This window comes from Spinacia oleracea, chromosome 1 (assembly GCF_020520425.1).
Source record: "Spinacia oleracea cultivar Varoflay chromosome 1, BTI_SOV_V1, whole genome shotgun sequence".
In the NCBI taxonomy this organism is placed as follows: Eukaryota; Viridiplantae; Streptophyta; class Magnoliopsida; order Caryophyllales; family Amaranthaceae; genus Spinacia; species Spinacia oleracea.
Genome location: NC_079487.1, coordinates 117,942,685 through 117,967,155, shown reverse-complemented (window position 1 = coordinate 117,967,155; position 24,471 = coordinate 117,942,685). Strand labels below are relative to the sequence as shown.

The following is a 24,471-nucleotide window of genomic DNA, read 5'->3' as shown; positions in this document are numbered from 1 at the left end:
TAATTAAAACTAAGTTATTATTAATGATAACATCTCAACAAAACCATTAAACCAAAGACATTGATCTTTTATTACTTAAAAAGACACATTCGCCTAACATTCTTTGAAGCAAAATCATCAATTATATCTTCATAATCAATTGTTTCCAAAATATCGTTCTCAATTGCCATCATCGCCAATCCATTGAGTCTTTCTTGTGTCATCGTAGATCGCATATATGACTTCAACAACTTCAATTTGGAAAAACTTCTCTCGGCCGATGCAACGGTGACAGGTACAGTCAACAAAATTCTGTATGCAACAAATGTGTTAGGAAAAAAATCATGACCTTTCAAGAACATTAAGATATCTAATGGTCCCATGTTTTGTCGAGGCAAAAATTCTCTAAGTAACCTTAACTCGACATACAGTTCGTCCCCATTAATATCAGATTGCCCACTATTATCCTCAAGTGCAATTACAAAGTTAGCACAACATGACTTCAAACTTTCATCATCAAGTGACTGCAACTTATAAGAAGTAAATAGAAAGCCAAATAGATTTTCATATTCTTGAAATTGCTCAAATCTCCTCTTAAGAGAAACAATGGCTTGATCAATAATGAATAAGAAATAATTTACTCTAAATGACTCCTCTGCAGATTGTGAAACAGATGGTGCATCATCTGGATTCTCATCAAAAAAACGTTTTCTACGAATTTCACGTTTTTGAGGAAAAACAGGATCAACATTCATCTCAAGAGCAATCTCCTTGGCAGTGTTAAGGGCATCATTAAAACCCGTTTCTCTATATTTCTCAAAAAAAGAAGCCAAGCCCTTTATTTTTTCAATAGCAACATCAAGTAGCATATCATCCGATTGTAAATTTTTACTAACCAAGTTAACAGCATATAGTATTTCATACCAAATAACTATTGCTACCAAAAACTCAAAATCACAAAGCTCATTTTCTGCTAAAGATTTAGCTTCACTCAATCCTTTGTTATCATAATCAGTGGTTTCTTCTGCTACTTGGAGTAAAGCTTCACGTATATCAATCATTTGAAATCTAATGGCTTTAACACTATCAACACGACTTTCCCAACGAGTGGATGATAAAGACTTAGGAGTCAATCCTTTAACATTATCTTTCAAAATTTTCCACCTTTTTGTGGAATTTGCAAATATCGTATAAATTCGTTGAATGATCCCAAAAAAATCCCTAGCTTTACCACAAGTATTAGCCATATCACATAGCAACAAGTTTAGACTATGGCAACCGCAAGGAGTATAAAAAGCTCTAGGATTTATATCTAAAAGTCTCTTTTGTACTCCTTGATGTTTTCCTTTCATATTAGCTCCATTATCATAACCTTGTCCACGCACATTATCTATGTCAAGACCAAGATCTTTCAACTCTTTTTGTAAAACATCAAAAAGCCCTTGACCACTTGTGTCATTCACAATTAGGAATCCTAAAAAAGACTCTTCAATAATCATGGGTTTTGAAAAAACATCAACATATCTTATTATTAAAGACATTTGCTCTTGGTGGCTAATATCAGGAGTACAATCAAGAATAACAGAGAAATACTTTGCTTGTTTAACTTTCTTGATAATTTCAGATTTGATTGCAGAACCAAGCAAACGTATTAACTCATTTTGGATGTTATGGCCAAGATAATGAACATGGATTTCATCGTTAGTAATACGCCGAACATGCTCTTGGATAACAGGATCAAATTCTGCCAACGTTTCAACAAATCCCAAGAAAATTCCATTATTACTTTGATATAGTCGCTCATTTGTACCACGAAATGCTAAATTATATTTTGCCAGAAATTTTGTAATTGCAATGATTCTTTGTATAACTTTTTTCCAATGTTCTTTTTCTTTATTAAGTTGTTTTTGAGCGACTTTATCAATAGTCTCATTCTTTTGCAACCTCAGACGCAAATCATACCAAATTCCCATGTTCTTAAAATGCTCAGGACTTGTTTCATGCTCTTTTAGTCTTATACTAACATGTGTCCAATCCCCAAAACCTTCATTAGTTAATTGACTTCTTCCATAACCTTTTTTAAACAATTTGCAACAAAAACAAAAACATTTATCAAGCTCTTTCGAATAAACAAGCCACTCTCTATCGCATTTCTCTCCATTAGATAAGACTCTATAGTATAAAGTTGCAGAAAATCGCTTAGATAATCTATCTTTGGGACCTTTATCAAAGGACAAATCTCTTTTAGGACCTTTGACTGCCAAAATATCAATCATTTTAGAATCAAGGCCATCCCAATTTCTCGGATCAAATATATCTACTGTGTAAAAAAATTCAGATTGGTTTGCATTGTTTTCTTGCCTCACATTATCATCCACATTATTCCCACCATCATTATTTTCATTTTCAAGGTCCATTTCATTGTCGATAGGATGATTATGATCAGATTCATTATTTTCATCTCCACCAACACTATGGTTTTCGTTTAAAAGCACATCATCACCATCATTTCCATTAGCACAATTATCATTTTCATTTAAAGTTTCTACATTCTGCTGCTCTATACCACTAGGTCCACCAATATTATTTTCATTCTCTACAGGTGGTTCCCTTACAACAAACTTATCCAGAGATCCTCTTAGAGACAAATCTAACTCTTCCATTCTTTTTTTCCATTTACGTTTTTCAGAACCAGATTTATGTTTCCTGATTTTAGGAGGCATAATTGATAATTCAATAATTGAAAACTTAAATAAAATAAGTGAATAACTACAATTTAACAATTACAAATACAATATTAAATATTTCAGCATTGAAAAATCAAACAACAATTCAAAAATACATAAAATTATAGCAATAAAATTATAAAAATATAAAAGATTAAAATCATTAAGAACCCAAGAACGAAGAACGAAAGAATTAAAGAAAGTCAGAAAGATATAACCTGGATTCCTTGCCAAACGAAGAACGAATTAACGGAAGAAAAAGATTAAAAGAAGAAATCCGAAATTGCCTTCCTGAGTTCCTGCAGATGCTTCAGCCTTCGGGCCCGGCTTCCAAATTCACAAAGCTCATCCGAATTTCCCCAATTCGTCAATTCCCCTCTTTTGAATTGAAAAGAATTCGAAATTTTGAATTGAAAAGAATTCGAAACTTTGAATTGAAAAGAATTCGAAATTGTAGATGAATAGATCTTGAATCTTGATTCATATATAAATATATGAAATTTGTCCGTTGAACACCACGAATTTGGGTGGGTATTCTCAGAAAATGAATTGAATTGATTGATAGATCTGAAAACGAAGATGAACGGTAATTTTTTCATAATTGTAGGAGAAGAATTCGGTTTTTAGGAGAGATAATTAAGGAAATTAATTATCTAATTGACTGATTTTTGGGAAATCAAAGAATGGGAAGGAGAGAGAATTTGAAGAGTTATTGAGTTTTGAGATTTTGAGGAAGAACTTCACTGGAATCACGGGACTGCGGGAGGGAAGTTAGAAGGAAGATGCTAATTTTTCTTTTTTTTTTTTAACTTTAAAACCGGTTTTAAAAAAAAAAAATGGGCCCCCAAAATTTTGGGCCCGGTGCTGTAGGTCCGACCAGACCTCCTTATGGCCGGGCCTGATCAACGGACCAATAGAAAGCTAAAGAGAATGGTAAAAACAATAAAAAATAGTAAAATAATCAATAATGGAGTCTAGGGTTTCGAGGAGGAAATAAAAAAGAGAAAGGAAGAGAGGCTAGCTGCCTAAGTCATTAGTGCTTGTAAAACCTAAATTATTAAACCAAGTTGGCCGATACAACGTTGTACGAAATCGAATATACCCTTCTCACTAACGGACTAACCTCCAATTCATTCTGTTTAGTTGCTAATCACATACGTTAACCCTAAAATACCCCTCCATTTCGTTTTCCAATTACTTTGTGGACCCACCACATAATAGCAACAAAACCAAAGGTTAAATTTGTCTTTGTATGCCATATCTAACAACCTATGATTAAATTCCCACGTGTTGTTGACTTGTTGCTACCTATGCTATGGCTATAGTAGTAGACTCTTAGTACGATTTGTACTTCTTTTTTTTTTGAAAGAGAGAAGAACCCGAGTGCAATGAAAATCGGGTGCCCAAGTGGGCCTACGATTTGTACTTCTGGTTTTCTAGTTCAGAAATTTACAAATATCAGGTTAGACTTTTTTTTTAACCTTTTAATGAAAACCAGAATTTATCATAAATACTCTTAGTTACACAAATTCTACATTGAAAACTAACTTTTCTTTTATTGAAATTACATATCAGTTGCGCATTAATATACTTTTATTGAAAATATTGGAGTAAATTCTTTCTTAAACATTAATATACTTTTATATTTCTCCATTTAATTTGCCGATAAATTCAATGTCACTATGATGTAGTTGTATCGTAATTTATGAATGTCAATTTCTTAGTTGATTGAAGTTTTAGGACGAGTTTGATAGAACGAGTTTTATGAAGTTTCATGTTAGTGACGTATGGATTCAAAATCCCATGCCAACAATTATACATGCACATATGTTTGATTTAATTATGGAATGAATTCTAGGCCCCCTAGCATTAATCAAATGTGGCTCGACCTGGCCTGCCCAAAAATACTCGGGTTTGGGTAGTAATTTTGTCCTTCATTTCTATCTGGATTTTTTTGGTCCTAACTACTCAAATACGAGGTTTGAATTTCAGCCTGATTGAAAATGTTCAAAATCAATTTTGGCACAAATTTTCTGCTTGACCCGAAACGTTAGGTTGAAACAGACCATCAATTTTTTTCTGCTAAAGCCCTACCTGGCCCATGACCATGTCTACATAGCCTATATTTGAACGTAGAAGGATTGGAGTTATAATTTTTAGGGGCAGTAGAGGTGAGTAGAAATTTCAAGGGGTCACAAATCACAATAGAGTTAATTAGAAATCATTTGGTATCAATTTAATTGGATAAACTCATCAATTACAATTCATTTCCACTTACCCAACCAAACATTAGAATTGAATAAACTCATCAATTACAATCCATTCTAATTTGTCCACCCAAACATGCCCCCCTACTGAGCAAAAATAGATTGAAGTGTGTCTATATCACCATTATTTGCAACTCTTACTAATATTTAACAAATAAAAAAAAGGGTTTTAATACACAATAATTTGAAAAAAAAAACAAAAAAAACAAATTAAAAATCCATGCCTCCTGAAAAGTGCCAAAAGGCCAAAAACCCTTACGACATCAAAATAAATAAAAAATTCAAATATTGGCCCCACCTTTTCACGGTTTTTGCACTCTTTAAAAGCCCTCATCATGTTATTCCATTTTGTTCGACCAAGCTTCTAATCTTCTATGTACCTCTATCTCTTATAAGTTATATCTCTTGCTTCCCATTTCCTAAGGTAAAAAATCAAAACACAAAAGGTAAAAAAATATTGTAAATGCCAAAGAGTAACATAAGCAGCAATCCCGATTCCGATGAGCTTCATGGGAAGACGACGAGATTGCGTCGTCATGATTCTCTTGACCTTGAATCCTCTAATGTCAAAGGCCACTATGCCGGTGCTGGACATTTCGCCAAGGTATTCATTCATTTATCTCTTTCTTTCTTGTCGATATATATAGATTGTACTCTAGGTTAGAGCTGGCAATGGGTTGGGTTGGGTCGAAATCAGGTCGACCCATTTATAAACGGGTTGAGATTTTTCCAACCCAACCCGACCTGTTTAATTAAACGGGTTGAAATTTTCAACCCAACCCAACCCAATTATAAACGGGTTGACCTGAAGTTGACCCGTTTAATTTTTTTTTTTTCACTTTTAAGTGTAAATTGACTTAACTATAGAGTCGCGAGGTGATATTTTTGTGGCATATCTCATAGAAAAAAGTAATACTTAAATATGTATTTGACGTGTATCAAAATGTCAAATAATTATTCATTTTTGAAGGAAAAATGAGAAATAAAATATTTTAAATAAAATTCTACAGATTTATATTACATACTTGCTTGAACTTAAACGGGTTAGGCGGGTTGTTTTCGGGTTGAACATTTCAACCTAACCCAACCCATTTAATTAAACGGGTTGGGTTGGGTTGACCCATTTAATTAAACGGGTTGAAAATCTTGACCCAACCCTTTATTATTGGGTTGGGTTCGGGTTGGGTTGGTGGGTTGGGTCAATTTTTGCCAGCTCTACTCTAGGTGGCCTATATTACATTACATTAAAACAAACATTGAAAATGACACGTCTTTTAGTGTAAAATTAGCCAAACCGTCTTAATCATTTAAATTTAAATTTAAATTTTAACTTAACAATAACATGAATTGCAACAATATAATTTCGTTTGTGGAGCTTTCTCTATACACTATAGGTGGTTTAAAATCAATTTTGAACATACTTCCTTCGTCTTTTTTATGGTTACGCTTAAATTTTATGGTCAAACGTTATAAACTTTGACTGCAAGTACTAGCTATTACAAATATTAAATAACATGTTTGAGATATGTTTTCTATCAATATGTATTTTCAAAATATCAATTGTTTATAAAAAAAAAATCATGTTAATTAGATTATTAATGGTCAAACATGTACTACATCTGTTTCAAAAAGATCTTTACACTTACTATTTGCACGGACTCATGTACAATATTTGACTGTTAATATATTCAATTTTGTACGATAATTTGATATTTATAAAATACAATTTGAGACGAATCTAACAAGATATCTCATAAAATTTTTGATAGATAATAGTGGAAATTTATGGGTAAAGTTTAGATTATTGGACACATTTTTTAAAGCGTAAAGAACTTAGTGAAACGGAGGTAGTACATTAAAGACCGAAAAAAAGAAATTGTAACCATAAAAAAATAACGGAGGAAGTACTACATACGTAGTACATAATATGAGTACGAAATTTTTTACTAAATTGTCTTAAAAAAATTCAACTAGAACAATATACAATAATTATAAGTCAGTGTTATTGTAATTTACTCTTCAAGGTGTACCTTGATTAGTTGATTCATGAATCGGAGAAACTAGCTACGAAGTACATCACATGATTCCCCTATATTCTTTTTATTTCGTCCGTCATCTATGCTTCTAAATTAAAAACTATTCCATTCAATTTAATACTTCGTATATACGGAGTACTATGTAGTACGGAGAGTATTTGTTTATTTTAATATTTTACTTATATATTTTCATAATCCATATAATATATCTTAAGTAACATAATTACACTATTAATTATTACTCCGTACTATCTCTATTATTCTATAAAGTTCTATCCATTTACCATTCATGTTAAAGTTAAAAAAAAGTTGGAACTTTTTCGATACCTGAAAAATCGGATGGTGATCATAAAGATGATGATGAGGAGGAGGAAGATGATACAATGGTCGTCTGCATTTTGAGAAATGAGAGGACAAAGATGGAGAAAGAGAAGTAAAGAACAGAGATTGAGGAAGAGGACAGAGGAATGGAATAAAGTCGTTGGGATGGAACCTACAAATAGAGAGATTTAACGTTTTCTGTTACAAGGTAGTGTTACTAAAACATAGAAGTATCAAACTTATAAAGTAGAAAAATAAAAAAAAAAAAATTATAAGGTATTCACAAAACGTCAAAACTTTAAGGTAGTACTACGTATTTCACAAAATTTACATAAAATTTCATAAAATTCATTGGAGTATGTAGCTAACAGTAATATTATTAAAATAATAATACGGACACCGAACCATTCATGACTTTGGCAGAATATATACATTCCTAAATTAATTTCAATCCTAAATGCCCCGGAATTTGCGTGTAAAATTAACATGACGTATGTGATATTGTGATCCTACCGTTAACTCTCCGTTAGATCTCTCATTTTTATCTTTTTGGGTTAGTAATAACAATTACTTTTTCTTCCCGACTCTTATATATTGGTTTAATATTTTTTTTTCTTAATACAAGTAATTGGTCGATTTAATTTAATGGGTTGTGAATTATGATAATATAGAATGCAAGTTGGGCAGTGGTATTAAGTTTGGCATTTCAAAGTCTTGGAGTGATATATGGAGATATTGGTACGTCGCCACTTTATGTGTTTGCAAGCACCTTCACCGACGGAATTAAACATACAGATGATATTTTGGGTGTTCTTTCTCTCATTTACTACACCATTACTTTGATTCCCGTTATCAAGTACGTCTTCATCGTCTTGAGGGCTAACGACAATGGAAAAGGTAATACTTTCTCTGTTCTTTCAAAAGATTAACGAATTTAATCTCAAATTTTCAGTATTGTTTTCAAGAATTTATCGTTACAAACTAAGCTAACTAACATTTACGATTTCACGTCAAGACTAGCTTCACGGAAGAATATTCCAAAACCAATTTTGTAATAATAATATAAAAATGGTTATTTTATTAGATCAGTTATTGGTATTAGGACTTTGGAGAAATGCGTAAGCAACGGTATCTTTTTGTTATACAACGTTGTACTTGAATTCGTCAAAGATTATTCTAATTATTGACAATCTGACATTAATTATAACTTAATCTTTTCTTTTTCATTTCTTTATTTTTGTCTTATTTCTTAGTATCCTAAAATCTTTTCTATATTTAATTTGTGTATAGGTGGAACATTTGCGTTGTATTCTCTACTATGTCGAAATGCAAAGGTAGGTTTATTACCAAGTCAACAAGTTGAAGATCAAGAAGTGTCGAACTACCAACTTGACTTGCCAACCAAGTGCAACCAATTAGGCGTTTCATTGAAGCTCAAAACCTTCTTAGAAAACAGCAAAATTTCCAAGTACATTCTTTTGATTGTCACTATGCTTTCTACTTCTTTGGTCATTGGAGATGGTGTCCTCACTCCATCTATCTCAGGTTAATTTTATATCATCATCCTCTCAATAATAAATTGTAATTATTCACGTTATCATATGATATTTTAACGATTCAAACTTAACTTAGCGTGTAGCTTGTCGAAGGGACTTTTATTTGATTCAATTTGATATCATTTATCAATATTGTTTGACTTTTAAATTAAAGAACAATTAATTTACCTTTTAGAGATAACTCTAGGTAACTTGCATATTGTGAGTAGGTGAGCATATGCTATGTAGAAAACTCCAATATGTATATGACATTGTCCAATATTATATTTTTGCAATCATCTATGAAAAATATGAATTTATAATTGTCAATCATCATACATTTTATGTCAAAGGTAGTTAGAAGATTTAACCTTCATAAAAGACAAATTTGAAAAGCATTTTTCCTACACCCCCTAAAAGAGAGAGTTAAACAAATCAAATATATATACAAACACATTTCATCAGTTGAACTTACCAGTGAGGTAATGAGGTTTGACCTAGAGGCTATAGGTAAAGAATGACTGCCTATATGGTACTTTCTCTGTATTTATTTAAGGAATACACTTGTCTTTTCCGGCCGTATTTATTTAAGAGATACACTTGCCATTTTTAGTAACTTATCAACCCCGTCATCTAATTAAATAATATATCTACACCCCACCCCCACCCCCCACTCTCTAAAATGATATGGTCCCCACTTGTTTTTTTATTAAAATATCTCATCAACCCCACTTGTTTTATTACTTTATTTCATTCAATTCTTTTTCTTAATAACCGTGACCGGCCAAGTGAATCTCTTAAATAAATACGGAGGGAGTACTCGGAATATACGTTAGGTCATACGGAGTAGTTCAAATTCCACTTCCCCATTTATAATGTATAATACCTATATGAAAAAAGAAAAAAAAAAACTTGGGTTTAATATAATTTTATATTTTGATGTGCAGTTTTGTCTGCCATTGGAGGACTGAAAGGAGCGTCGCCTGTTTTCACCGAAGGTATAGTCTCTACTCCCCTCGACCCAAATTTAATTGTCACATTACTAAATTTTAGTTGTGAAGTTACTAGTTCAAATTACACGATTAATTATAGTAAACGATGTATTTTGAAATACAGGAAGGGTTGTTTGGATATCAATTGGGATATTGATTCTACTATTTTCAGCTCAAAGATTTGGGACAGACAAAGTAGGATATAGTTTTGCACCAATAGTCACAGTTTGGTTTCTATTCAATGCCGGAATTGGTGTCTACAATTTCGCAAAATACGATCCTACAGTTATCAAGGCAGTAAATCCATGGTACATTGTTCAGTATTTTAGAAGGCATGGAAAAGATGCTTGGATCTCCCTTGGTGGTGTTTTCCTTTGTATAACAGGTTTGTCATATTATGTTACTCTGACTCTTCGTTTACGAGTCTGTTACTCATAATTTACATGTATATGTATACGGTATTTGCAGGAACTGAAGCATTATTTGCTGATGTTGGACATTTCTCTGTTAAATCAATCCAACTAAGTATGTCTTTTGTTACATATCCTGCGCTCATGTTAACATACTCGGGCCAAGCCTCTTTCCTTCGCTTGCACCAAAATCAAGTTAAAGATACCTTCTATGACTGCATACCAGGTGAATATGCAATGTTATTTCCTTTCATCTTGTGTTCTTACTACCTCCGTTCCCTAAAAGTTCTTTACATTTACCATTTACACGGACTCCAATGCAATATATATTTAACCACTAACATATCCATTTTATACGTGAAAAAGTTATTAAAAAATGATATTCTAAAAATACATACCGAGACCAATCTAGCAAGATTTTACATGATAACGTTTTGATATGATGGTATATAACAGTGAGAATTTACGGTCAAAGTTTTCATACTTTTGACATATATTCCAAAGCGTAAAAACTTCCAACTTCCAGGAAGGAAGTAATAAATTATAGTCTTTGTGTTCTTCTTACGTTAATTTGGTTATGTTTTATCAGGTCCATTGTACTGGCCAATGTTTGTTGTAGCAGTTCTAGCAACAATAGTAGCAAGTCAAGCTATGATATCCGGAACATTCTCCATCATCCAACAATCTCTTGCTCTAGGATGCTTCCCTCGTGTTAAAGTTGTTCATACATCAGCCAAATACGAAGGCCAAGTTTATATCCCTGAAATTAATTACTTCCTAATGTTGGCTTGTGTTGGCGTCACTCTTGGCTTTAGAACTACCGAAAACATAGGTCATGCTTATGGTAAGTAATTAACCCATAAATCTATCGATCTTAATTAATTTCCAAGATTCGACCTTAATAATATATGCATGATGCCTTTGTATATGCTAGGCATTGCGGTGGCATTTGCAGAGACGATCACATCAGCTTTCATGGTGCTTGTTATGCTTGTAATATGGAAGAAGCACATAGCACTAGTTATCCTATACGTGTGCTGCATTTGGTCGGTGGAGTTAATTTACTTGAGTTCAGTACTCTACAAGTTCCCGCATGGTGGATATTTTCCAATAGCATTAGCTAGTGTCTTCCTTGCTCTAATGGTGATATGGAACTATGTATACCGGAAGAAGTACTACTACGAAATGGACAACAAAATATCACCCAATACTCTAAGAGATATCGCGAATCAAACCAATATGAGTCGTATTCCCGGGTTAGCAATCTTCTACTCGGAGCTTGTTGATGGAATCCCTCCTATCTTCGGCCATTACGTGGAGAACATATCTGTGTTACACTCGGTACTTGTCTTCGCATCTGTTAAATCGTTGCCTATTAGTACAGTCCCAGCAGAAGAGCGGTTTCTATTCCGTAGAGTCCACCCTAGGGAGCTCTATGTGTTCCGTTGTGTGGTAAGGTACGGATATACCGATGCTCGTAACGAGGAAGAACCCTTTGAGAGGTTGTTAATTGATAGATTGAAGGAGTTTATTAAGGATGAGTTCTGGGTTTATACTCAGAAAGATCATCCTCTGAGCCTACAACATGTTCAAGAGCACGAAAGTAGTGATCATATTCATGAAGGTGATCATAATATTGAAAATACGTTGACTAGGGCTAACGAGGAAGCATTAGAAAAGGAAATCGAGGTGGTCGATAAGGCATGGAATTCAGGGGTTGTACACATGATGGGTGAAAGTCAAGTGGTGGCGAACAAAGGAGCTAGTATTGGGAAGAAGATTGTTATTGATTTTGCATTCAATTTTATGAAGAAGAACTTAAGACAAAGTGATAAGATGTTCGACATTCCTCGTAAGCGTTTGCTTAAGGTTGGGATGACCTATGAGCTCTAATCATGGTGAAAACTTAAAACTTTCACTTAACTACTATCTCCGTTTTTTAATTCTTCTGGTTACACTTCTACTTTATTCCTATTTCGATAACCTTTTTAATTTTTATCATACAAAAGTCACTTATTCCCCGTACAACATTCTCAATTTTTCTTTCATTTCTTACGAAACCTCACTCTAACTACACTCTCGCCTACCTATTTCTTAGCCATATATACTCCACTTTTTATACTCTCTCCCATATTCCCATGGTGTTCATATCTACCGTATTTGTAACCAACATTAGAGTCGGAGGTGTACTTTTATTTCAAGCAACAAGTTCTTCTAATCAAATTGATGGTATTTGGGTTAATAACACTTAACTTCGTGTATTTATCATTTGTGAGCATATTTGTTTTGATTTCAATTTGGAAAAGTAATCGCGAAAGCACTAAATACTTTTTCATTTAAATTATATATTATACATTATGTATTATATCTACATTATACTTATGTCATTGTGTGAAATCTGTCTAAAGTACATCCATATATACTAATGTAATAAATCATATTATTACATTTTCAATTTTCTTTCTAAACATCTTTGAAAAAGAGTGGAACCGGATATACAATACAACATATAGTTCGTGTATATGTTGTACACGCTAATATAAAAGGAAATGATGGTCATAACTGTAATTTCATTCGTGTATCACATACTGAAACATCGGAAATGATAGCCATAACCTCTTTTTGGTGTTGCAACGAACATAAGCTTGAGAATAATTAATCTCTGGGACCTAATACTTTAATTCTCCCTCCATTTCTTAACTCCTCTCAAGACAAAATTTTTTCCTGCCCCTGCCCCTCCCTCCTCTAACCTTGATGGCAGAGCTAAATCTTTGCTCTCTGTGCCAAATAAACCAACAATCAGCAATGTAATTATTGGAGATGAACATACTAAATTATCTCCATCCGGTTTCTTCTTCATAATTTCAATATGAGATGAAGGAGGCAAAAGGTAAATGTTGAAAGAGGTGCACAGAAATAGTGGTGTTCAAGCATCAAGGCATCCTATGCCAAATAAATTAATCACATATAGCTGTATCACAAAGAATAAACTCTGTATTGAATACTGGGATTCTTAGGGAGGCATCAATTATCACCAACTTTGATATCTTCTATGAATTCAATAAACTACTAGTGTTATCACTTAAAAAATACATGTGCCCTTAACTGAATTATATGCTTCATGACTATCAACTATTAATACAGGTTTAGTGCTCAGGTGGCAACAGACATGACTTATACCATGCCAATTCCAAGAAAACATTAATTTGTTGTTCATATTCTTTAGCATTCAAAAACTGTCAATTATAGAACATTACATTTGAATCATAAAGAGAAGAACGGAACTAGAATTTACAATGATCATTATACTAGTAGAAGTTATCACATAAAACTATAAAAGTAACGAAAAGGATGAATACATAGAAAGGCACTAGTTGCTGATACTCAGTGAGGCTTTGGAGAAGTGATTTTAAGCATAAACCGAACTACATGAACACATCATACATCAAAAGGAAATAAGAAGCTAATACCTGTCACCCATAGGCTTGAATGTCAACCAAGGCCATAGATGTCACATGTAAATTGTCCATCTTTTGTGTAGGCATTACTTGATGCTCTCATCAACCCACGCGTACAGAACACAATCTCACAAGTTGAAGATGCCCTTGGAAGCTTGAACAAAGACTTACAGAAATTACACACCTTCCATAGTCGGACTTCTTTAGATTCCTTCTTGCTAGTAACATATACATGAAGCTTTGCCAAAACAACTGCATTGCTTAGAATGTAGCCTAGCAACTTGAGGTCATCATCAGTTTCATATAGTTTGCTTATTTCTATTGTCTTAAGCTTATTTACCAAACAATCTGGCACACACCAATTCATGTGATCCATTGGAAGACCATCCCTCATACTTAGGTTCACCTTTAGATGCTTTAAGTTGGGAAAGCATTGCATAGAAAGTAGCAAATCATTCCAGCCAATATATTCCAATTCAGTTATAAGACGGCCTAGATTAGGAAAGATTAACTTAGTCCCAAGATTTAAAGAATTAAGGTAAGGATATAAATTGGTGTTTCCATATGCGATTAGGTCAAGCTTGATAACACTGGACATTCCTCTAACAAACTTGGACAACTGGTGTAGATAATCTTCTTCAGCCGGTTCATATGCCTCATCCCTGGTCAAGTAAATAGATGCTTTGACTAATTTAGTGGGATTCTGGATAAAGTAATAATATGAAGTGTAATCAAATATACAAAGGTTTGCCAATTTTGGTGCATCGATGAAGATTTTGGGTGGTGGTTGGTTTTCGAAGATCTCACAGGAGGACATATGACACATACCTAATCTCAACGACCTTAAATTGAGGGCCGGTATATTCAGAATAATCTGGGTTCCAGCTGACAGAAACGTCAAATCTGCATCTTCCAACCGCGGGCAAGACCTAAATAGACTTTCCAAACAATGAGGGACATACACAAGATGGTCTAAAGTAAGACTCTTCAAATTAGGAAGTTGAATAGCTACATTTTCTGGAAAATCAATCTCAAGCACATTCCTTAAATTCAAAATGACCAGTGATTTTGAATTAAACAGACATGCCGGAATGGGGAGTCGATCCAACAAATTAATCTCTTTGGGATCGACAATGATCTGATCCACATTTCGGCGGCAAACTTCACGGAAGCATGATTCTGCTACACCAGGGTTAAATAAATTGGCCAGCCAGTTCAACTCAAGTTTGAAGACGCGGAGTTTCGGAGAGGTCAACTGTCGTAAGAGGTCGACGACGACGGAAGAAAATTTGTCTGAGGTTACTCTGCAATCGTTACAGTCGAATTTGAAATTGGTAACACCAGTCCAAAGGTGGCGCCACCGGCGGGATAAGACGGAGGTGGCAACGGCACAGTCAATTTGGAGGTGAGAGAGAATGTCGATGAGGAGAGCATCTGGAAGTGAACTCAATCGGTCTTCCTCGCTCAAACTACTGTGCCGTCGTCTGACATAGCACTCCATGCTCCTTCTTTCACTCATTTTCCTAGCTCTCACTCCGGCTGAAATTAATTCTGTATGCAAAACCCTCCTCTATCTCTATCCTTCTGTTGCCCCGTTACTCCGTATTTTCACTTGTTTTGAAAAGGTTAAAGGAAAGGTGGTCGCGGGCCGTGACTTGTGTAGGGCACGCTTTTCTTGGGCCTGGAAAAATCGGCCTACTAGTTTCTTGCTGTTTCGTGTCAAAATTCACAAAAATACGGCCCAGGACATCCAAGCCCACATGCCCCATGCCTTGCCTAAGGCCCTGTTCGGTAAAATTAGCGGTAGCGGTGAATAATATCGGGTAACTAATATGAGTGTTTGGTAAAAGTAGCCGTTGGATTGTAAAATAAAATAAAATTAAATTAAAGCTAGAATATTGTTTAAAACTTTACTATAAACTTGTCAAACGTTACTCGCTACCTTAAAACTACTCCCTTGCCTCCGGAATACTCGAAACACTTTGACCGGCACAGAGTTTAATGCATTGTGTAACGCCCCGACCTCTAAATCACTTATTAAAGCATACTTAGCAGCGGAATTAACCTAATTTGGTCGGGACATTACCTGCCGTAATTCTCTTTTGAGAATTACAAGGCAACATCATACATAAGCCATAAAAAAAACCTCCAATTAGTATAATAATCCTTTATATTCTCAAAATAAAAGTACATAACTTACTAAAAGTCTTTAATTAAACTATTAAAACTTAAGGCATAAACTAGGTGGGAATTATTAAAGTGAAATCCTCGCCACTACTCGTTCCCATCGTTCCCAGCGGTACCTAAAACAGAAAACAAAATAACGGTGAGCCGAAGACTCAGTAACGAACTATTCTAGCAACGTAAATTCATTTCAATTCATTTTATTTAATAACACAGGGAGAATAGAATAATGTAAAATATTTTATAAAGCCCTTTATTTAATTCATTTTCAACTTTAGGGTGCACATGCTAGTCGTGGCAAGTATGACATGGTGGAACGTCTTCCACGATGGACCGCTGTCCATAAACATGGGGCCTTGGCCCGAAAACATGAGAGCCTTGGCTCAATGGGCGGATGCCCCATGGGTACATGCATGACCGAGAATCGTAACCTGTGAACATATACTGCCAAACGGACTAGGAATTTCACTTTCATTTATCATGTTTCGTTTAATTTTACATTTTAATCTTTTTACTTCAGTTGAAGTAACATAATTCCTTTGGATCATAAGATCAAACATCCTTTCTTTCCTGGTTTCTTATAAAGAACATTTTATAAGAAATTCAATCAATCATCATAGCATTTTATAATCAATCATAAAATAAGGAATAATTCCATCAAATCATATTATAATAAATTATTCAATAAAATCATATTTCATTTCCCGCAATTCATAAAACATGTCAAAACATTCATTTAATAAATCAATCATACGTTGTAATTTCATAATCACATTTATAAGGGAATTGCGGGTACTAGCAATAGCCGTTACCTCAACCGTAGTTTTATATTTCCCGTCTGATGGATCGTTCTTCCTGAGCTCCAAGTCCGCTTTCTTTCAAAATATTAAATTTGTTGAATTAGTATTACGACGATAAATAATTTAAAATCAATATTTTATAAATCATAAATTTATAAATAAAGAATTTAATTAACGAATTTTAATAAAAAGTATAATTTCGAAATTTAATGAAAATATTATTATTGAATGAAATTTTAATCGAAATATATATATTTATATTTCATAAAACCGGTTTTCATGAAAATATTATTTAAATTCCGTTTTTAATAAATAAAACTAGTAACTTATTTTCGTAAAATCGATAATAAAACCTGAAAAATAATAAACATTTTATTAGTAATTAATCATTTTATTAAATCATAGGCATTGATATGTTAAAATCTGATAATTATAAATCAACCTTAAATCACCCAAAAAGCCCAAATTGAGAAATGGCCCAACCTAAAATTGGGTTTGAGGGAAGATAAAAGTCAAGGCTATAAAATTAGGAATTGGATTCCTCTTTCTTATTTTTTTTTTTTTTGTTCTCGGTTTCCTGGGAAAACAGGCAAGAACAGGGGAGGGAGTGCGAAGCAGGGGCACGAAGGAGAGGAGGAGAGAAGGGAGGGAAGGATGACTGAGCTGGGCGGCGCAGCAGCGCAAATCCGCGCCGGAGGCGACGGTTATGGTGGTTTGTGCGGTGGTGGTACAGGCGAGGGAAGGGGGAGGGAGTGCGAAGCAAAGGGAGGAAGCAGGGGAGGTTGAGGGGAGAGGAGGTGGCACTGGGTTCGGGTCTTGGGAGGATATAAGGGCGGAGCACCGAGGTTTTGAGACGGAGGTTGGCCGGAGAGAGGAGGAGGGTGACTGGAGGTGGTGGAGCGCGACGGTGGTGGTGCAACGAGGCAGAGGAGGAGGGGAAAGGAACAGGGGAGTGCGGTGCTTCGAGGAGGGGGAAAGGGAAGTGCGGTGAGGTGCGGTGGTGTTTCTGGCTGGCCGAGTGGTGCTGGGGTGGTGGTCGAACAGTGGTGGGAATGGTGGTGGTCGGTGGCTGTTGTGGTGGTTAATGGTGGTGATGGTTCGAAGCAGAGAGGAGGAGGAGAATTGAAAATCAGAATTTGTTTTTGATTGAATTTCCTGAAATGGAAATGCAATTTGTATATCAATATTGAAAAGTTTACTTGGGGTCCAAGGGGTTGAATTTGGACAGAATTGAGGGAAGGAGGGAAGGAAATTTCCTTCCTGGTTTATACGTGGAGAGCAAGGGAATAGGGAAAAAGTGAATTTTTGGTTCCTTGAGGGCATTTTCGTAATTTCACAATATTAGGCAAAAAAATTCAGAAATTGTTGTAATTTTCAGAAATTTATAAAAATAGAAATGTTTAATTATAATCAAGTTTTAAAATAATTCTTTATAAAAAAAAAATATCCTTAACGAAAAATAAATTTAGTTTCCGAATAGAATAAGAACGTTTCGAAATTATTCGATTTTCAAAATAAATTACGAAATAATTAATATTTAAAGAATAGCTCAAGCTCGTAAATTTGAAATTAAATTATAAACTGAAAAAGAAATCGTGTAACAATATTAAAAATTCAAGCGAAATAAAACTTCGTTAATTAAAATAAAGTTCGAATTTAGGACTTAAAATGATTTTAAGTTAAATAAAAATAATTAAGCATAATTAATCGAGTTTTAAAAATTCGGGGTATTACATTCTTACCCCCTTAGAAAAAGTTTCGTCCTCGAAACTTGAAAAATTAGATTTATAAAATGATTGCTGAAAATTGAAAACGCTTGAATAAAGGCATGATGTTTTATTTTAAAACCAAGATCTCACAATTTTATTTCAATCCCGACAATGTCTAGCCTTCGTTCCGCCATCATCTTTTAGGACTCCGCTTCAACTCGAGACCTAGAATCGAAGAGTAAAGAATGCAAAAGGGGCAAAACTATATATTGATCCTTAATCGTCATTAAGGTCAATTACATTTTGCTATCGTCTTTCGTATCTCCACTTGATTTCATATAATAGGATCGAGGAGCAAAGAACGAAAAAAGGGGCAAACTTGTTAGCATAGACTAGGCTCCTATTTTACTTTGCGAGATCCTGTTTGAAAATATTTTCCACCAAAACAGTAGTTTTTAATGCAAAATTATAATTCTGAAAATATATGTATATATAATGAAAATAAATATTTATCTATCAATTGCAAGACTCAAATAGTTGTAAAAGTTATTTATTATAATAATAATCTCGTACTCTGAGCTCGGGAGAACTTCCATTGGAGACGGCTTCCATGTATAACCATTAGTTATTATCAACACAATCATGCCAGCGTAAACATAATCCATAAAGCATATCATAAAGAAATAATTCTTAATTGAAACGTGCACAATTAACATAAGCATAATATTCATATACTAGTGATGGTAACACATCTTAGTTTGAGACTCAATTAGCGCATATCGCTTCCAAAATTTTCATCATTAATTAACCTTATTCATAAAACATCGTGATTCGTAAATCATATCGTTTTTAGGCGATTATTTGGACATATTGCGTTTTCGTTTTGCTCTTGAGCCTCTTTGCTGCAGGAATCTTGTCGTTGTCTTTCTTTATTCGTTTCGTTTTGATTTCGATCTCCAGTCTTTCGTCTATGTTGAGTGACTTCGTTAACTGCGATCGTTGCAGGGGTTCGAATCCAATCACGTGACTAGAAATATATCGTTAGACATATGACTTCGTTACTTATCCTTAGGTCGAAAAATCTCATATTTTGCGAAGAATGTTAAGCCATCAAGCATGCCTTTATCATAAACAATCTAGCTTCTAGAAAACTTAGTTCATCCTACCTGGTTTTACAAACATGTCATTTTGTCAATTTCTATTCTCAACTCCATTTCATTCCTCAATCATTCATAACTCTTTTCGAATTTCATAACATTCATTAATATCATCAACCTGATAGACATAATTCTTGATAACTTATTTCAATGCTTTATATGCAACCTCAATTTCATGTCCTCGCCATAAATCGTACTTTTCCTCATAACATTTTTGCAAAACCTTACATTCTCTAGTTCAACTTCCTTTATGGAGATTATCAAGTATCCTTTTAAATAAATACACAAAAATACTCCCTATTAAAGGCGCGAAAAGGTAAACCAAGAATACCATCAACGTAACTGACATACTAATTCCTGATTACTTGTTTTGGTATAATTCTCAGAACTTCATGTGTACATTCAATTTCATCTTTTCACCATAAATCATATTCTTTCATAACTTTTAAAAGTTCTAGCTTAGCTTCCTTAACATATATGAATACACACTTAGGTACCTACAACCACAAAACAATCATTATGAAGGGTGCGGAAAAGTAACTCATAAATCAATCATAACTTGAACGCTTTAAACCTTGAATAACCTTAATTTAATTGGTGATTCGCCACTTATAAACATACAAACTCATGCTCTTTCGGTAATCTATCCTTTAACCTTATTGACAGACTAATTCTTGATAGCTTTATTTTGGTAAAATCCTCAAGATCTTATTCATGTGTCAACTCAAATAGGTCCTTTATCATAACTTATGTTGGGTTCATAACTTTTCTGTATAACTCCTTAGCTTCCTTAATAGAGGCATAAGGCATACCAATCATCTTCTAGATAATAGACTTTAGTACTCATAAACATTAATGTATTCGTCATGACTAACACGGGGAGGTAACCCTAGAATCAATATCATTCATAACTTTGAACACTTTAAACCTAAAATAACCTCAACTTAATTAGTGATCCATCACTCATGAAATACATCCTTGGTCTCGTTTGGTACTATAATATTTATTCTATCCTTAAAGATTTCATAACCATGAAAATTCCTCAAAACAATTCATATCCACAAAATCTTTGAGTTCGCATCGTGCTTAACTTAACTTCTTCCAAGGAAATGCTTAAACTTTGCCTAGTTTATCTAAGATAGAAAAACTCATAACATGACATGTGACGGTAAACATAAAATCCAGGGAAGTTCGATTCCAAAGCGAGAGGGAGCTAAATCAAAATAATATCGGCGTTGGCGTCATCTTTGTCCTTTATCATGTAATCTCTTACGTATGTTGACGAGCGTGATGGATTTAGCATTGTTGTTGCTTCGTTCATGATTGGTCGAGGTTGATGTTCCGATATTCGTTGGAGGTGGTTTAGGACATTCTTTAACGAAATAATCTTTTCCTTGACATAAATAAAAAGTATTCGTTTTAGCACAATATTCAATTCCATTCGTTAGAGTATTTTGAAAATCTCGAGTAGTTGATCCATATGATTGACCTAGTCTTCAAGTTCCATTGAATTGGCTTGCGATCATAGATTGGTGGATTCGAGGGTGATTAGTGACGCAATTTCGTTTGCATTAGTGACTTTCGTTTTTCGAGAATCTTGACCACTTCAGCTGACAACGTACTTGCAGTTCTTAATCGTTCCATCATCTCCTTGGGGTCTACTATAGATTGCTCGTCATAGAAATCAACGTAGGAAACCTCATTGTGAGCGACGTTATCGTGAATGTTGCGCTTTGTTGTGAGCTTCGTTCGTGGCATCGTTGGTAAGTTCGATAATCGATATTTCGCATAACATATTTAATCAAGAAAACATCAATAACATAAGAAATGAATCCCTTTTATCCCGTGCGTTCCTACGCTCACACTCATTTCATTTTAACTTGACTTGATTTTAACATATTCTTTTTAACTTATTCCTTAAAACTCTTTGCTTAAAGCCTATTGAATTCTACTATGCGCAAAAACCCGTAAGGTTTAGCACTTATGGTCCAGAACCTTTGCTCTGAATACCAAACTGTAACGCCCCGACCTCTAAATCACTTATTAAAGCATACTTAGCAGCGGAATTAACCTAATTTGGTCGGGACATTACCTGCCGTAATTCTCTTTTGAGAATTACAAGGCAACATCATACATAAGCCATAAAAAAAACCTCCAATTAGTATAATAATCCTTTATATTCTCAAAATAAAAGTACATAACTTACTAAAAGTCTTTAATTAAACTATTAAAACTTAAGGCATAAACTAGGTGGGAATTATTAAAGTGAAATCCTCGCCACTACTCGTTCCCATCGTTCCCAGCGGTACCTAAAACAGAAAACAAAATAACGGTGAGCCGAAGACTCAGTAACGAACTATTCTAGCAACGTAAATTCATTTCAATTCATTTTATTTAATAACACAGGGAGAATAGAATAATGTAAAATATTTTATAAAGCCCTTTATTTAATTCATTTTCAACTTTAGGGTGCACATGCTAGTCGTGGCAAGTATGACATGGTGGAACGTCTTCCACGATGGACAACTGTCCATAAACATGGGGCCTTGGCCCGAAAACATGAGAGCCTTGGCTCAATGGGCGGATGCCCCATGGGTACATGCATGACCGAGAATCGTAACCTGTGAACATATACTGCCAAACGGACTAGGAATTTCACTTTCATTTATCATGTTTCGTTTAATTTTACATTTTAATCTTTTTACTTCAGTTGAAGTAACATAATTCCTTTGGATCATAAGATCAAACATCCTTTCTTTCCTGGTTTCTTATAAAGAACATTTTATAAGAAATTCAATCAATCATCATAGCATTTTATAATCAATCATAAAATAAGGAATAATTCCATCAAATCATATTATAATAAATTATTCAATAAAATCATATTTCATTTCCCGCAATTCATAAAACATGTCAAAACATTCATTTAATAAATCAATCATACGTTGTAATTTCATAATCACATTTATAAGGGAATTGCGGGTACTAGCAATAGCCGTTACCTCAACCGTAGTTTTATATTTCCCGTCTGATGGATCGTTCTTCCTGAGCTCCAAGTCCGCTTTCTTTCAAAATATTAAATTTGTTGAATTAGTATTACGACGATAAATAATTTAAAATCAATATTTTATAAATCATAAATTTATAAATAAAGAATTTAATTAACGAATTTTAATAAAAAGTATAATTTCGAAATTTAATGAAAATATTATTATTGAATGAAATTTTAATCGAAATATATATATTTATATTTCATAAAACCGGTTTTCATGAAAATATTATTTAAATTCCGTTTTTAATAAATAAAACTAGTAACTTATTTTCGTAAAATCGATAATAAAACCTGAAAAATAATAAACATTTTATTAGTAATTAATCATTTTATTAAATCATAGGCATTGATATGTTAAAATCTGATAATTATAAATCAACCTTAAATCACCCAAAAAGCCCAAATTGAGAAATGGCCCAACCTAAAATTGGGTTTGAGGGAAGATAAAAGTCAAGGCTATAAAATTAGGAATTGGATTCCTCTTTCTTTTTTTTTTTTTTTTTGTTCTCGGTTTCCTGGGAAAACAGGCAAGAACAGGGGAGGGAGTGCGAAGCAGGGGCACGAAGGAGAGGAGGAGAGAAGGGAGGGAAGGATGACTGAGCTGGGCGGCGCAGCAGCGCAAATCCGCGCCGGAGGCGACGGTTATGGTGGTTTGTGCGGTGGTGGTACAGGCGAGGGAAGGGGGAGGGAGTGCGAAGCAAAGGGAGGAAGCAGGGGAGGTTGAGGGGAGAGGAGGTGGCACTGGGTTCGGGTCTTGGGAGGATATAAGGGCGGAGCAACGAGGTTTTGAGACGGAGGTTGGCCGGAGAGAGGAGGAGGGTGACTGGAGGTGGTGGAGCGCGACGGTGGTGGTGCAACGAGGCAGAGGAGGAGGGGAAAGGAACAGGGGAGTGCGGTGCTTCGAGGAGGGGGAAAGGGAAGTGCGGTGAGGTGCGGTGGTGTTTCTGGCTGGCCGAGTGGTGCTGGGGTGGTGGTCGAACAGTGGTGGGAATGGTGGTGGTCGGTGGCTGTTGTGGTGGTTAATGGTGGTGATGGTTCGAAGCAGAGAGGAGGAGGAGAATTGAAAATCAGAATTTGTTTTTGATTGAATTTCCTGAAATGGAAATGCAATTTGTATATCAATATTGAAAAGTTTACTTGGGGTCCAAGGGGTTGAATTTGGACAGAATTGAGGGAAGGAGGGAAGGAAATTTCCTTCCTGGTTTATACGTGGAGAGCAAGGGAAGAGGGAAAAAGTGAATTTTTGGTTCCTTGAGGGCATTTTCGTAATTTCACAATATTAGGCAAAAAAATTCAGAAATTGTTGTAATTTTCAGAAATTTATAAAAATAGAAATGTTTAATTATAATCAAGTTTTAAAATAATTCTTTATAAAAAAAAAATATCCTTAACGAAAAATAAATTTAGTTTCCGAATAGAATAAGAACGTTTCGAAATTATTCGATTTTCAAAATAAATTACGAAATAATTAATATTTAAAGAATAGCTCAAGCTCGTAAATTTGAAATTAAATTATAAACTGAAAAAGAAATCGTGTAACAATATTAAAAATTCAAGCGAAATAAAACTTCGTTAATTAAAATAAAGTTCGAATTTAGGACTTAAAATGATTTTAAGTTAAATAAAAATAATTAAGCATAATTAATCGAGTTTTAAAAATTCGGGGTATTACACATTGTAATTGACTTATTGTTTAATTAGATGGTAATTAGTAGTGGGTTTTTTTTTTTAATATAGATAGTGGGATAGTGGGTTAACGGGGTATTTTTTAATGTTTTATTTTTAAGGAGTAGAGATGTAGGTGGGTCCTTGGGTAAGTGAGAAGTTGATATAATATTAATAAAA

General features: G+C 34.2%; 3 protein-coding genes across 3 annotated transcripts; 1 reads left to right on the top strand and 2 right to left on the bottom strand.

The window, feature by feature from the left end:
- LOC130471401 (uncharacterized) lies at nucleotides 1–3,602 on the bottom strand. Its single transcript, XM_056841486.1, has one exon. It carries the CDS (start codon nucleotides 2,700–2,702, stop codon nucleotides 72–74), a length of 2,631 nt encoding a protein of 876 aa, XP_056697464.1. The 5' UTR covers nucleotides 2,703–3,602; the 3' UTR covers nucleotides 1–71.
- A 1,714-nt stretch (nucleotides 3,603–5,316) lies between these two features.
- Nucleotides 5,317–12,721, top strand: LOC110783892 (potassium transporter 5). The gene is made up of 8 exons (XM_021988276.2): nucleotides 5,317–5,576; nucleotides 8,001–8,226; nucleotides 8,620–8,874; nucleotides 9,812–9,862; nucleotides 9,981–10,241; nucleotides 10,325–10,492; nucleotides 10,856–11,110; nucleotides 11,201–12,721. Exons 1-8 carry the CDS (start codon nucleotides 5,436–5,438, stop codon nucleotides 12,157–12,159), a joined length of 2,316 nt encoding a protein of 771 aa, XP_021843968.1. The 5' UTR covers nucleotides 5,317–5,435; the 3' UTR covers nucleotides 12,160–12,721.
- A 740-nt stretch (nucleotides 12,722–13,461) lies between these two features.
- LOC110783893 (F-box/FBD/LRR-repeat protein At5g22660-like) lies at nucleotides 13,462–15,297 on the bottom strand. The gene has a single exon (XM_021988277.2). It carries the CDS (start codon nucleotides 15,241–15,243, stop codon nucleotides 13,759–13,761), a length of 1,485 nt encoding a protein of 494 aa, XP_021843969.2. The 5' UTR covers nucleotides 15,244–15,297; the 3' UTR covers nucleotides 13,462–13,758.
- Nucleotides 15,298–24,471: the final 9,174 nt, after the last annotated feature.

Excerpts from the sequence above, each read along its gene's own strand:
- LOC110783893 (XM_021988277.2), bottom strand. The coding sequence starts at position 15,243 with ATGAGTGAAAGAAGGAGCATGGAGTGCTATGTCAGACGACGGCACAGT.
- LOC110783892 (XM_021988276.2), top strand. The coding sequence starts at position 5,436 with ATGCCAAAGAGTAACATAAGCAGCAATCCCGATTCCGATGAGCTTCAT. Across the intron at positions 5,577-8,000 it reads GTGCTGGACATTTCGCCAAG|AATGCAAGTTGGGCAGTGGT; the intron begins GTATTCATTCAT and ends ATGATAATATAG. Across the intron at positions 10,242-10,324 it reads TGTTTTCCTTTGTATAACAG|GAACTGAAGCATTATTTGCT; the intron begins GTTTGTCATATT and ends CGGTATTTGCAG.
- LOC130471401 (XM_056841486.1), bottom strand. The coding sequence starts at position 2,702 with ATGCCTCCTAAAATCAGGAAACATAAATCTGGTTCTGAAAAACGTAAA.